At 49.9% G+C, this 12,887-nt stretch overlaps 3 protein-coding genes across 3 annotated transcripts; all 3 read left to right on the forward strand.

Moving 5' to 3' along the window:
* Positions 1-494: 494 nt before the first annotated feature.
* On the forward strand, positions 495-3,414 carry PFICI_05496 (uncharacterized protein; the record flags this gene model as incomplete). Its single annotated transcript, XM_007834077.1, has 9 exons — positions 495-698; positions 762-933; positions 996-1,204; positions 1,303-1,712; positions 1,892-1,962; positions 2,039-2,131; positions 2,186-2,491; positions 2,618-2,791; positions 2,939-3,414. 9 exons carry the CDS (start codon positions 495-497, stop codon positions 3,412-3,414), a joined length of 2,115 nt encoding a protein of 704 aa, XP_007832268.1.
* An 816-nt stretch (positions 3,415-4,230) lies between these two features.
* Positions 4,231-8,276, forward strand: PFICI_05497 (uncharacterized protein; the record flags this gene model as incomplete). Its single annotated transcript, XM_007834078.1, has 2 exons — positions 4,231-7,661; positions 7,712-8,276. 2 exons carry the CDS (start codon positions 4,231-4,233, stop codon positions 8,274-8,276), a joined length of 3,996 nt encoding a protein of 1,331 aa, XP_007832269.1.
* A 781-nt stretch (positions 8,277-9,057) lies between these two features.
* PFICI_05498 (uncharacterized protein) lies at positions 9,058-10,591 on the forward strand (the record flags this gene model as incomplete). The annotated part of the gene is made up of 3 exons (XM_007834079.1): positions 9,058-9,235; positions 9,295-9,595; positions 9,658-10,591. The coding sequence occupies 3 exons, from the start codon at positions 9,058-9,060 to the stop codon at positions 10,589-10,591; spliced, it is 1,413 nt and encodes a 470-aa protein (XP_007832270.1).
* Positions 10,592-12,887: the final 2,296 nt, after the last annotated feature.

Consider the following 12,887-nt stretch of genomic DNA (forward strand, 5'->3'; position numbering starts at 1 on the left):
TTTGCACCTGCGATGCTCCGAAGCTCATTGATCACATGTCTAATATACTGTTCACGTCAGCCAGATACCAAGAGACATCTCGCTCGGCTAGAAGCAGCTGAAGATGCAATTGACAAGGTTGCTCGTATTGCGCCCCAGCGGTGAGTGAGCTGTCTATGCAGGTGTAGGATGAATATAGGTCTTGGCAGCATGTTGAAATCTGCTCATGATGACAAGCCACACGATATAGGCGTTGGCTCGGTTGACGGATGAGATGCTCGCTTAGAGCTGTGGCTCCGGACCAAGGCATTGGCGACAACAGGAAATTCACTCCATACGACTTGTCCTTGTGTTGACACGATGACATGATTACACAGGCGGCTGTGTTTCTATAAAGAGTGCGGTCAAATCATCATGGCCGAGATGTATTGTGTCTTGTCACGTCAGGGTTTCTCTTCTTGCTTCGTCCTTCCACTCAATTACTTCGTAGTGTGAGACTTGCGGAATTTACAATAATGCATGCCTCGGGGATCCTCAAGGCAATTGCCTTGGGATTAAACCTCGTCGTTGTCAAAGCCTTGACAGATTGCCCTAGTACACTATCGTATTACACAGATGCCGATGGTGCTAGATACGCAACCTGCTCCGGGACTGATCTACAAGGAACAAGCTCATTGATCACCAGTAGTGTCACTACTTCTTCAGCGTGTGCTCAGATTGTAAGTTCATATCGCCTTTTTCGATTGGGAGAAATTGGAACTGTTTAGCTTACTCAAGGACAGTGCAGCGCAAATACCACATGCACGAAAGCAGTCTATGACACGACAAACAAGAAGTGCCATATCAAAGACACCACGGCAACCTTGACCTGGGTCTCGAATACACAATTCAATGTGATATATATAAATAACACCTTTGCTGAAGGCACCATCATTGCGCGGTGTCCTTTCACAAGTACGTGCCATAGGCGCATCATCCGGCGAATATTGAAGCGTCAAATCTAACATGCCATAAAGATACCACCTATACTGGAACGACGGGGACCTTCTCTATTTGTCCTGATACTGATCTCCAGGGTACGAGCGCGTCAATTGTCGCAAGCATTGCAAGTCGCGAGGCATGTGCAAAGCTTTGTGACACAACCAGTGGCTGCACTCAAGCTGTGTACGACAAAACTGGGAAATATTGCCACTTGAAGGACTCTACCGGATTATTGACTGTAAGCGTTCATTGATATCCCATCCTTATCTTCGTGCTGGCGACTGCAAATGTCCAAGTCTCAGAGGAACAACAGAATGTATACAGGATCACTAACATAGTCAGTGGGTATATAACAAAAAGTACGATGTGATCAACAAGGCTGTTGCATCGACGCCCGCAACGACTGGCCAGTGGACAGATTTGATTCGCTTTCCCATCATCCCCGTGGCTGCCTATATCGTTCCCGAGGCGCCTGATACCACTAGGCTGCTGGTCTTTTCGTCTTGGGGCGCGACAACCTTTGGTGGCGCAGGAGGCTACACGCAATTCGCCGACTACAACTGGAAGACGGGAGCCATCTCGCAGCGTCAAGTATCAAACACAAACCATGACATGTTTTGTCCAGGAATGAGCCAGCTTCAAGACGGCCGCCTTGTGATCACTGGTGGTTCAGATGCAGAGAAGACGAGCATTTATGACCCCAAGACCAATGCATTCACGCGTGGACCAGATATGAATGTGAGTGATTACAAGTATTGGTTTCATGAACACTGAAGTCTTGTCTCTGGAAACTTGACCCAGTACCAAAGTTGTCTACAAATGAAAGCAAAGAAAAGGAATACAAGCTAACATTTTGACCTTGTAGGTTGCACGCGGCTAGTAAGGAACATAGCAATACTATAGAAGAAACATTCACTGACTCGGGCCGTAGCCAATCTTCAACTACCTTGTCGAATGGCAAGATCTTCACTGTGGGCGGCTCATATTCTGGTGGTTATGGCGGTATGTTGAAATTTGCCATGATTGGCTTGACCCGAATCATGCCTCGAGAAATCAAATCGATTCTAACGTCATCTAGGCAAGGATGGAGAGGTCTACGACCCTACGGCCAACACCTGGACTCTCCTAACCGGTGCCGTGCCTGAACCAATCCTCACGGACGACCATGAAGGTGAGTATCTGAGACAACAATATATAACACGTGATTGACACATGATTTCAACAGGTATCTGGAGAGAGGACAATCACGCTTGGCTCTATGGATGGAAGAATGGCTCGGTCTTCCAGGCTGGTCCCTCCAGAACGCAGCACTGGTTCGATACCGCCGGTAATGGGTCCGTGGTGCTCGCAGCTACCCGCGATACTGACGATGCCATGTGCGCAATCAATGTCATGTACGATGTGGGCAAGATCTTTTCAGCCGGCGGCGCGTCCGACTATGACAATAGCGCGGGATGGACATCGGCTCACATCACCACGATCACTTCCCCGTATGTCAATGCTACCGTCGAGCGAGTGGCAGACATGGCTTGTAAGTAAATTCTTTCGCACCTGGAAACAGAAACAGAAAAAGAAATTGGGGAAAAGGCATATCACGAATCGACAAGACCCTTTCTTGCATTTTTGAAAGGATCAAGGAGCTGACAAGTAGTACCAGATGCGCGGGCCTTCGGTAATGGTGTTGTGTTGCCCGATGGAAACATCATTGTGACTGGAGGCCAGAAGACGGCTCATGTCTTCACCGACACAGACGGGGCCACCGCTGCCGAGCTCTTCAACCCTTACACAAAGACCTGGAAAACACTAGCTAAAGCCGCCGTGGCGCGAAATTGTGAGTAAACACTAGTATTATCACTTTTTCGTCAGGTTTCCTTGAGTAGCACAACTGCTCCGAACGTTAAGTTCTCTGGGCGCTAAAAGGACAGAATATCTTGGAAGCATCCTTCATGTCCATCATGCTAACTTTGGACCCCTCCAGATCATAGCGTGTCACTTCTCCTCCCCGATGGGACTGTCCTCAGCGGAGGTGGCGGACTTTGCTACGTTGGTGCTCCGGGTTCGTCAGACGCCGCCTGTAACAAGGCGGTGGACCACGCCGATGCCCAGATATTCTCGCCGCCGTATCTCTTCAACTCTGACAATACCCTGGCCACACGGCCCGTCATAAGCTCTGTTTCGGCGACTGCAGTCAAGGTCGGCGGCAGTCTGAGCGCGACCATGAGCTCCTCTACCGCGGGTGTCAAGTTTGCATTGATGCGCATTGGCAGTGTCACTCATTCTATCAATTCTGACCAACGTAGACTACCAATTTCGACGACTGTTCAAAGTGGCACACAGTACAGCTTCACTCTGGAACAGGATCCCGGTGTCCTTTTGCCTGGATACTACTACCTCTTTGCTCTCTCGAGCGCTGGCGTTCCCTCTGTTGCAAAGACAATACAAGTAACACTATGACATGATGATTGATGGGCAATAGAAGATAGTGCCTGCCATCAAAGATAAACGAATGTTTGGACTGCAGGTAATGGCGTGGATGGGGACGGGGATGGAATACATGGTGGGAATCTGCTTTGCGTTGTACCTATATGTAATGACTAATGAAATGAGATTACACATGATTTACGGCAAGACCAATTGCAATTGTCTTTTCTTCCAACCAGGAACTCGTCGCTGCCATCACATCGGTAATCAGATTGAAAGTTCAGCTTCCTAAGTTCCTCTGTTAAAAGTAATAGAAAGAATAAAAGATTGCATACGATGTATCGTCGTAGTGATATCATAGGGTGACAAATCTACAACGGTGCGCTTTGGAATAGTGTTCAAAAGAGTCTGGTTGTTGCCAATGTCTTATCTCCATGCAGTATGCACATTGGCCAAGACATTTGTTGCAGTACTTTGACATCCCCAAGTCTTTTGGCAAGAACTATTTGACTCTTGCATTGTGACTGCAGCAGTATTTCTTCTTTTCTTTTTTCTCCTGTCAACTATCCTTGTTGAATTTGTCTTTTTCTTGTTGGTCCCTTGTAGGCATCTAGCCAAACAGCTGAGGCCCCCCCGCAAGCCGTCATTGGGCGGTCCAACATTAGTCCGGATCAGCTAGAGTCCCGGGCGTACGTAGGCTAAGTAGGTACCTAACCTAGGCGGGTCAATATCTCCTCCCCTAGCCTAGTCCCCTAGCTAGACCCTCGAGCTATCCGACACGATAATCACCAAATTCACATCTGTCATCTCCTCCCAACTCCCAACTGCGATGACCATCAGGCAATCGCAATGGCATTGGTGAACAACGATCAGATCAAGAGCTCTGAGCTCTTGATTTCCTTGCCCACCTTTCGTCATTTGTACATCTGGCCTTTCGCCATCATTTGGCCAATTTTCGCCCGCTACTACCTCGACGCCGATCTCTACGAGAAGCACATTGGCGCACAGGAGTGGACTTTTGTCTGGTGCGGCACAATCATCACGGCGCAATCCCTTGTCTGGCTCAGCACGCACTGGAGTGTCAATTTGAAAGCCTCCTTCACTGCAAGCAAGGCCAAGAGCATCGAGGATGCCGAACTCATCAAAGTCATTCCTGTGGCAAACGCTGGCACTCCAGAGATCTGCAAGCTTGAGCGTGAAAACGTCGCAGGAAAGACTAACATTTCCTTTCTCTTCCAGAAGCGCCGCTTCCTCTTCGACCCTGCTACCAAGACCTTCAGCCCTCTCGCATATGCCATCGATGCCGAACCAAAGCCGAAGCTCGACGAGTTCCAGAAGTCCAAGGGCATACCCAGCCAAGCAGAAGTGACACGTCTTGAGCAATACTATGGAACCAACACCTTCGACGTTCCGGTACCAACATTCACGGAGCTCTTCAAGGAGCATGCCGTGGCCCCATTCTTCGTGTTCCAGATTTTCTGTGTCGGCTTGTGGATGCTGGATGAATACTGGTACTACTCGCTCTTCACCCTGTTCATGCTGGTCGCCTTCGAGTCGACTGTTGTTTGGCAACGCCAGCGCACGCTCAACGAGTTCCGAGGCATGAGCATCAAGCCATACAACATGTGGGTTTATCGAGCGGGAAAGTGGACTGAAGTTCAGAGCGACAAACTGCTACCCGGTGATCTCGTGTCTGTGAGCCGCACCAAGGAGGACAGCGGTGTCGCTTGCGATATGTTGTTGGTTGAAGGAACGGCAATCGTCAACGAGGCCATGCTCTCTGGCGAGAGTACACCATTGCTCAAGGACTCGGTTCAACTGCGTCCCGCCGATGCTCACCTCGAGCCCGAGGGACTCGATAAGAATGCTTTCCTATGGGGCGGAACCAAGGTTCTACAGGTCACTCATGGAAATCCAGACGAAGAAAAGCCCAAGCTTGCTTCGGGAGTACCCACACCACCCGACAATGGAGCCATGGCTATCGTCATGAAGACCGGTTTCGAGACCTCCCAAGGCAGTCTCGTGCGCACAATGATCTACTCTACCGAGCGAGTCTCTGCCAACAACGCCGAAGCCCTCTTCTTCATTCTGTTCCTGCTCATTTTCGCAATTGCCGCATCATGGTATGTCTGGGACGAGGGTGTTCGCAAGGATCGCAAACGGTCCAAGCTTCTGCTGGATTGTGTCTTGATCGTTACCAGCGTTGTCCCTCCCGAGCTGCCCATGGAATTGAGTTTGGCCGTCAACACTAGTCTTGCTGCCCTGGCCAAGTTGGCCATCTTCTGTACCGAGCCTTTCCGTATTCCTTTTGCTGGCCGAGTCGATGTCGCCTGTTTTGACAAGACTGGCACGCTCACCGGCGAGGACTTGGTTGTGGAAGGTATCGCTGGTCTTGGCCTGGGTCACACTGGCACAGATACTCCTGTAGAGTCTGATGGAGCCCACAGCCACATGACCCTAGTCAAAGATGCCGGTATGGAGACTACACTCGTTCTCGCCACTGCGCACGCTCTGGTGAAGCTCGACGAGGGCGACATTGTTGGTGATCCCATGGAAAAAGCTACACTGACCTCGCTTGGTTGGGTGCTCGGAAGGAATGATGTGTTGACTGCCAAGCCGGCTGCTGCTGCTGCAGGTGGTGTTGCTGGGTCCGTCCAGGTCAAGCGCCGATTCCAATTCTCATCTGCTCTGAAACGCCAAAGCTCTGTGGCCACTATCAACGCCATGGATTCCAAGACTGGCCACAAGATGAAAGGCACATTCGTTGGTGTCAAGGGTGCTCCCGAGACTATTATGCGCATGCTCACTGTCGTACCCAAGGACTACGAGGAGACCTACAAGTACTTTACTCGCCGTGGCTCTCGTGTCCTCGCCCTGGCTTACAAGCAGCTGACAGTTGATAACGAGCTTGGATCTGGCAAGATCAATGACCTGAAGCGTGAGCTGGTGGAGGCCGACCTCACTTTTGCCGGATTTTTGGTGCTTCAGTGTCCTCTTAAGGAAGATGCCAAGCAAGCGGTCCAGATGCTCAACGAGAGCAGCCACCGTGTGGTCATGATTACTGGAGATAACCCCTTGACTGCCGTACATGTCGCTCGTGAGGTTGAGATTGTTGACAGAGATGTCCTGATTCTGGATGCTCCCGAGCATAACGAGGGCGGAGAGCAACTTGTCTGGAAGAGCGTGGACGACAGAGTCAGTATCGATGTCGATCCTTCAGCAGCCATTGATCCGGAAATTCTCAAGACAAAAGATATTTGTGTCACTGGCTACGCTCTGACCAAATTGAAGGACAAGGACAACCATGCGGCTTTCCGATCTCTCCTCCGCTACACCTGGGTCTACGCTCGAGTTTCTCCAAAGCAGAAGGAAGATATTCTCATTGGCATGCGAGACCTTGGCTACTACACTTTGATGGCCGGTGATGGCACCAATGATGTAGGTGCACTGAAGCAGGCCCACATCGGCATTGCTCTTCTCAACGGTACACAAGACGACCTCACTCGGATTGCCGAGCACGGCAGAAACACCAAGATGAAGGAAATGTACCAGAAGCAAGTGGATCTCATGAAGCGCTTCAACCAACCCGCACCACCCGTTCCTGCCATGATTGCGCACCTGTATCCCGCCGGTCCATCTAATCCTCATCTTCAAAAGGCAATTGAACGCGAAGCCCAGAAGAAGAAGATCACACCAGAGGAATATATCAAACTGCATGGTATTGACATGACAGAGACTGTTACAACACCCGCAGCTCAGCAGATTATCAACAACGATCCCCGTCAGGCTAAACAACAAGCCGCCGCTCAAAAGGCCGCTGGCTTTGCCGACAAGTTGACTAGCGGTATGATGGATATGGAGATGGACGATGAGCCTCCTACTCTGAAGCTTGGTGATGCTTCTGTTGCAGCACCCTTTACGAGCAAGCTCCGCAACGTCATTGCCGTGCCCAACATTATCCGACAGGGTCGTTGCACTTTGGTTGCTACGATTCAGATGTACAAGATTCTCGCATTGAACTGCTTGATCAGTGCATACAGTTTGTCTGTGCTTTACCTTGAGGGTATCAAGTTTGGCGATGGCCAGTACACCATTAGTGGTATGCTGATGTCTGTGTGCTTCCTGTCCATCTCTCGTGCCCGTACTGTCGAAGGCTTGTCGAAGGAGCGCCCGCAACCCAACATCTTCAACTTCTACATCATTGGTTCCATCCTCGGCCAATTTGCCGTCCATATCGTTACGCTCATCTACATTGCCCGATATTGTGAGCAGCTCGATCCGTAAGTCTAGCTCCACTGGTTTTTAATGGACCTGTCACTAACTACTTCAGACGCGGCGAGCGTGATGTCGATCTCGAAGCAGAGTTTAGCCCCTCGCTTCTCAACACTGCCGTATACCTTTTGCAACTCATCCAGCAAATTTCTACTTTTGCCGTCAACTACCAAGGTCGTCCTTTCCGTGAGTCCATTTCGGAGAATAAGGGCATGTTCTGGGGCATCATTGGTGTCACTGCAATTGCATTTTCTTGCTCAACCAAGTTCATTCCCGAGTTGAACGAAAAGATGATGCTTGTGGACTTTTCCAACGAATTCAGTACCACCTTGACAATGGTCATGGTCCTCGACTTTGTTGGATGTTACTCGATTGAGGTCGTTTTGAAGATGCTCTTTAGCGATTTCCACCCACGAGACATTGCCATTCGCAGAAAGGACCAGGACGAGCGCGAGAAGGCGCGCAAGGCCATTGAGATGGATGCGAAGGCCGCCGAAGATGAAAAGGCACGTCTCGCCAAGGTTGAGGAGTTTGAGAAGAAGATCGAGGAGAGACGACGCAAGATTCAGGAATGGAGTCAGGGACGTCAACAGCAGCCGCAACCTGCTGCCGCTCTCCGCTGAGTGTAAACATCAAGGTGCTGAATTGCATAGACGACTAGAAAGAGCATAGAGGGATCAACGATCGCCAGCTCCAATGAACATGTATCAATAGTCATAAAAACCCCTCTCGGGAATGGACCAAGGTCCGATGTCACATTGGGTCGTTTACGACGTCTTAGAGTCGTAGATGTATTCCAATGGGCGTAGAAATCAATCGTTTGATCAACGAGCTTTGTGGAAGCCGTATTTACTACCAATAAGTACCACCACCAGGCGATGAGTTTATTGCATTGTTGAATCTATGTACTAGAAAGGTTTGAATCACAAGACTTGTGGTATCCAGCAGAACCAAGCTTGCTATTGAGATCCAACTTCCGCAGAGAGTTTCCGCTCGGCTCAACTTCGGGTGACGCAAGCAACCGGCGCCGTATCTGACTCATAGCCTAAGGCTATTTATTAATCGAGAACACGTTGCGAGTTTTGAGAATTATAGGAAGCATTACAAATGAGATGAAATTAGTCTTCGTATACAGATTGAGTGGACAAGTTTTGATTCTAGTATGCATTCACGGACTGGCGGTAAACGTATAAAGTAAAGGACAGTTGCCCCTCCGTTCAACGACTAGAATTTAGACCATGTGGTAGGAGGCGCCCCCTTTATTTCAGTGAACAATTCCCAATTCTCAATATTGCTCAGACCACTGCCCATTATTGCGGGTTGATTTGCTTTTAATGCAGCATTTTGTCTGCCTGATTGACGGTTTTGCAATTTGATTTAACTTGGACATTTCACAAATTGGCCATGGATGCCCCACGCCCAAAAGGTATCGTCGTCTTTGGCGGTGGAACCGCCACCAACAGCCTCGTCGATGTATTGAACGACCTGCGCGAAAGCAGAGGATGCTCGCTGAGCTATATAATTCCCATTAGCGACAATGGCGGAAGCTCGTCCGAGCTTATTCGTGTATTTGGTGGACCTGGTAGGTGGACATGCCAAATGTGAGGAGGTACTGAGTATGAGCTGACACGTGAAATCAAGGAATCGGTGATGTCCGATCTCGTCTTGTTCGGCTGATCCCCAAGCCGGACTCGAATGGTGATGTTGCAGCGACCAAGGCGCTGTTCAATTATCGTTTGTCCTCGGAGCCAGAGGCCGCCCGGTCAGAGTGGTTGGACATTGTAGAGGGCAGGCACCCTCTGTGGGCACAAATCTCAAGCGACAAGCGCGAGCTCATTAGAAGCATCTTCAACATGGTCAACATGGAGATTGTAAAAAGAGCCCGGCCGAGCTCAACGTTCCATTTTGGAAGGGCTGCAGTGGGCAATATGTTTTTGACTGGGTAAACCATCCCCAAGCATTGTGAGAATGAGTTGGAACTAATCAACTGAAAAAAAAAACCAGCGCACGCATATTCACTGGCTCTCTCGAGTCGTCCATATATCTGCTTTCCCAAATCTGTTCCATACCCCCTTCCACCTCCGTCCTCCCTGCCATTAATAGCAACTTTTCCCATCACATCTCTGCCGGGCTTGCAGACGGCACCGTCATTACCGGACAAAATGCCATCTCGCACCCCAGCGAACCCACATCACTCCCCGACGTCAACGGGACGGGGACAGCAACAAGAAACGCTGCCGACTCTACGGGCGTGTCATCGTCGGCCGAGGACACGGACGCGCACGATCTGATCGAGGACGCTAATCTGCCGGGCAGCCTCCCCACGCTGCGCAAGCAGTACATAGAGTTTTCCAAATCAAACGAGGACGACGACCTGCCCAGCCGCATAGATCGTGTCTGGTACATTAACCCCTACGGCCACGAGATCCGCCCGCGCGCCAACCCGCGCGTAGTCGAGGCCCTCGCGCACGCCAATGCCGTCATTTACAGCATCGGGTCCCTGTACACGTCGATTGTGCCGAGTCTGATCCTGCGCGGCGTCGGCCACGCCATCGCGCACGCCGGCGTGCGGCACAAGATCCTGATTCTCAATTCGAGTAATGATCGCGAGACGGGGCCGAGCGCCAGCCCCTTTACTGCGGTGGACTTTGTCAAGGCCATTGCGCGCGCGGCCGCCGAGAGCCAGGGCGAGTTTGACGGGTTTGGTCGGCACAATGAGGTGCGGCGCTACGTCACCCATCTCGTGCACATGGAGGGCGAGGGCACGCCAGTCGTACAAAAGGATGCACTTGCAAGCTTGGGAGTCGATTGTATTAGAGTATATGGTCGTCGCGTCGATGGCGTACTGAGGTACGATGAGCAAGGTCTGAAAACTGCCCTTGAGGCCGTCCTGGGTAGAACTGAAAGGGGCAGAAGCCGAAGAAATACAAAGCAGTAGATCATGAGAAAGAATGAGAATCTCTTCAAAATTGAATAACACTCTAAGGATTATCGATCCGTGTGCAATAATATGGATGACTCAAAAGAGGATTGGGTGCATTTCGCGACAGTACTTGGCCATATACATGGAAGATGGTTGTGGTCATGATATATTCGTGTCAACAGTAGCAAGTTCAAGGATCTTGAAGAAGTTTAGAACATATTCATTACCTGGGACGGGGCTTGAAATGCAGTGTCTAGGCCCAGGAAACGCGACCAATGACTCGTAGCATCCCGGATTCTTAACCGTCCTTCTGCTCCCCATTCTATATGCGAATACGCGCCTCTACAGGACTGACTGCTCTTAATTCGATGGTTTTTCAATACAGTCAAGCCTTTTCCATTGCACAGCAGGCACAGAATTTCTATCCATCTCCTTGTCCAGCAAGTTCGAACCAACAGTCATGTCTCCGGGTATATCGTCAGATTCCAGCCGATAGGAAGTCCGGCGGAGTATGGGAGGGATCGTCACAGCCAGTATAGTAGCCCTGGGTCTCGAAGCACCGTAGGTAGCCATTCTGATCGACCCAGATGGCATCATCTAGCATCAAGCATTAGCCCTCTAGAAACCGTGCCATGCCAGGAATAACAACTCCAAGGGAATTTCTCAACAAGAACGTACCAAGCGCGACTGTGGTCGCCTGGATATGTCCCCCGTGGCCCTTACAATTGCAAGACATCATTGTGTTGTTTGGAACAAAGTCGTCCTGGGGAAATATACAGCCTGAGCACGTCTCGAACGCCGAGCCGTTGATACGCGCCGTAATTGTGCCAAAATTGTTGACAAAACAGCTGACGGGAGAAAAGACCGTTAGCACATGTATCTTGGCCCAGGCCAGCACGGGCGCATGGGGAGATTCCACGTACGCGTTGAGATCCAAGCCTGAGCAAGTTGGGAAGGGTTGGGCGTGGCCGTCGTTGGGACAGGTGGCCCAGAGCTCAACGCTCGTAGGAGAAGGACGGAGCCATGCTTGATCGCATGTTGCCTCTGTCCACGGTGTGTGCGAGTCGCGTAAGCTGATGAAAGGTTTGGCGTGAATAAAGGTAACGATTGTGGAAGCAGAGATGAAGTGCTGAAAAGAAGTCTTCATTTTGGAAACGATTCGAAGCTGTGCTCAATATGCGAGGCGAAGGTTTGTAATTTAGGAACTTTCTAGTGAATCTGTCTGGTTACCTATGCTTGTGCTTGAAAGCAAGCACGGAATCCTTTTTGTAGTGGGTATTAACCAGGTCAGAAATGGAAACAACCACCTTTGAGCTCAACTCAACATTTCAAGACTCTTGCCAAAAGCAAAGATGAAGAAGAAGAAAAGATTGAAATGACTCGGTTGCACATGGTCTATTCAGAAAGAAGTTCCACTTGAAAGTATGGAAATTAATTCTTTCATAAGTTATCAACCGTATCTACAAGATGGCCCCCAGTTCTTTCAGCTCTGCCACCATCAGTCGCCATTGCCAACTCAACCGTTCTCTTTTCCCGCCTCCCGTCTTTTATTTAAAGGTGATCTAGATCTCAATGAAGGAGACGTAGAATGTAAAGGACTATTCGGGGGAGACTGTGACCTGAACAGGCGAAAACGACGCGATCCTAGATAATCGCTGTCTATGGTAGAGTCGAAAGATAGGTCGGAAGAAACATCGGACAAATTCTGAAAGTCTTCTTCGTCGTCGTTGAATTGCCACAAATTTCCTAAGTTTGACGATTTAAATGCCTTTTCGATGTACTTTATTGAATTCGAGCCAGTGTTCCGATGCACTTTCATCTTTTTCTTGTGCTTTCTTAAATCTGAGCGAGTTTTCCGAGGCTCTTCCGACTCTGCTGGAACTCCTTGTCGCCGACGCCGCCGCCCCTTTGAATGGTACTTGAGAAAGTTTCCTGTACAGTCCTTGTGACCCTGTGACTGCCGTAGACGGGACACTTCAAATAGATGCTTGCTACAAAGCTTCTGCATCTTTTCGATGCAGCTAAGCAACAAGGGGGCAAGCGGCTCCTGGCTAGGGGTCTTAATAACGTACAGTAACAATTGTTTGTATAAGTCTCAGAAGCAGACTGAATTTGGATACTTGGCATTGAACTGGGCGTAAGAGACCTGGCAATGGCGGTCAAACCAAAGTCAGGGCCCAGGTGGATAGAAGGGACGCGCCGAGGCATATGTAAGTATTGTGAACAACACTCGACGTATCTCTCAGCTTTGGTTGGCTGAGAACACAGCAAGACTATTGCTACTACATTCGCAAAACAATGTCGCAAGCAC

This window comes from Pestalotiopsis fici, assembly GCF_000516985.1.
Source record: "Pestalotiopsis fici W106-1 unplaced genomic scaffold PFICI_Scf_3, whole genome shotgun sequence".
Lineage (NCBI taxonomy): Eukaryota > Fungi > Ascomycota > Sordariomycetes > Amphisphaeriales > Sporocadaceae > Pestalotiopsis > Pestalotiopsis fici.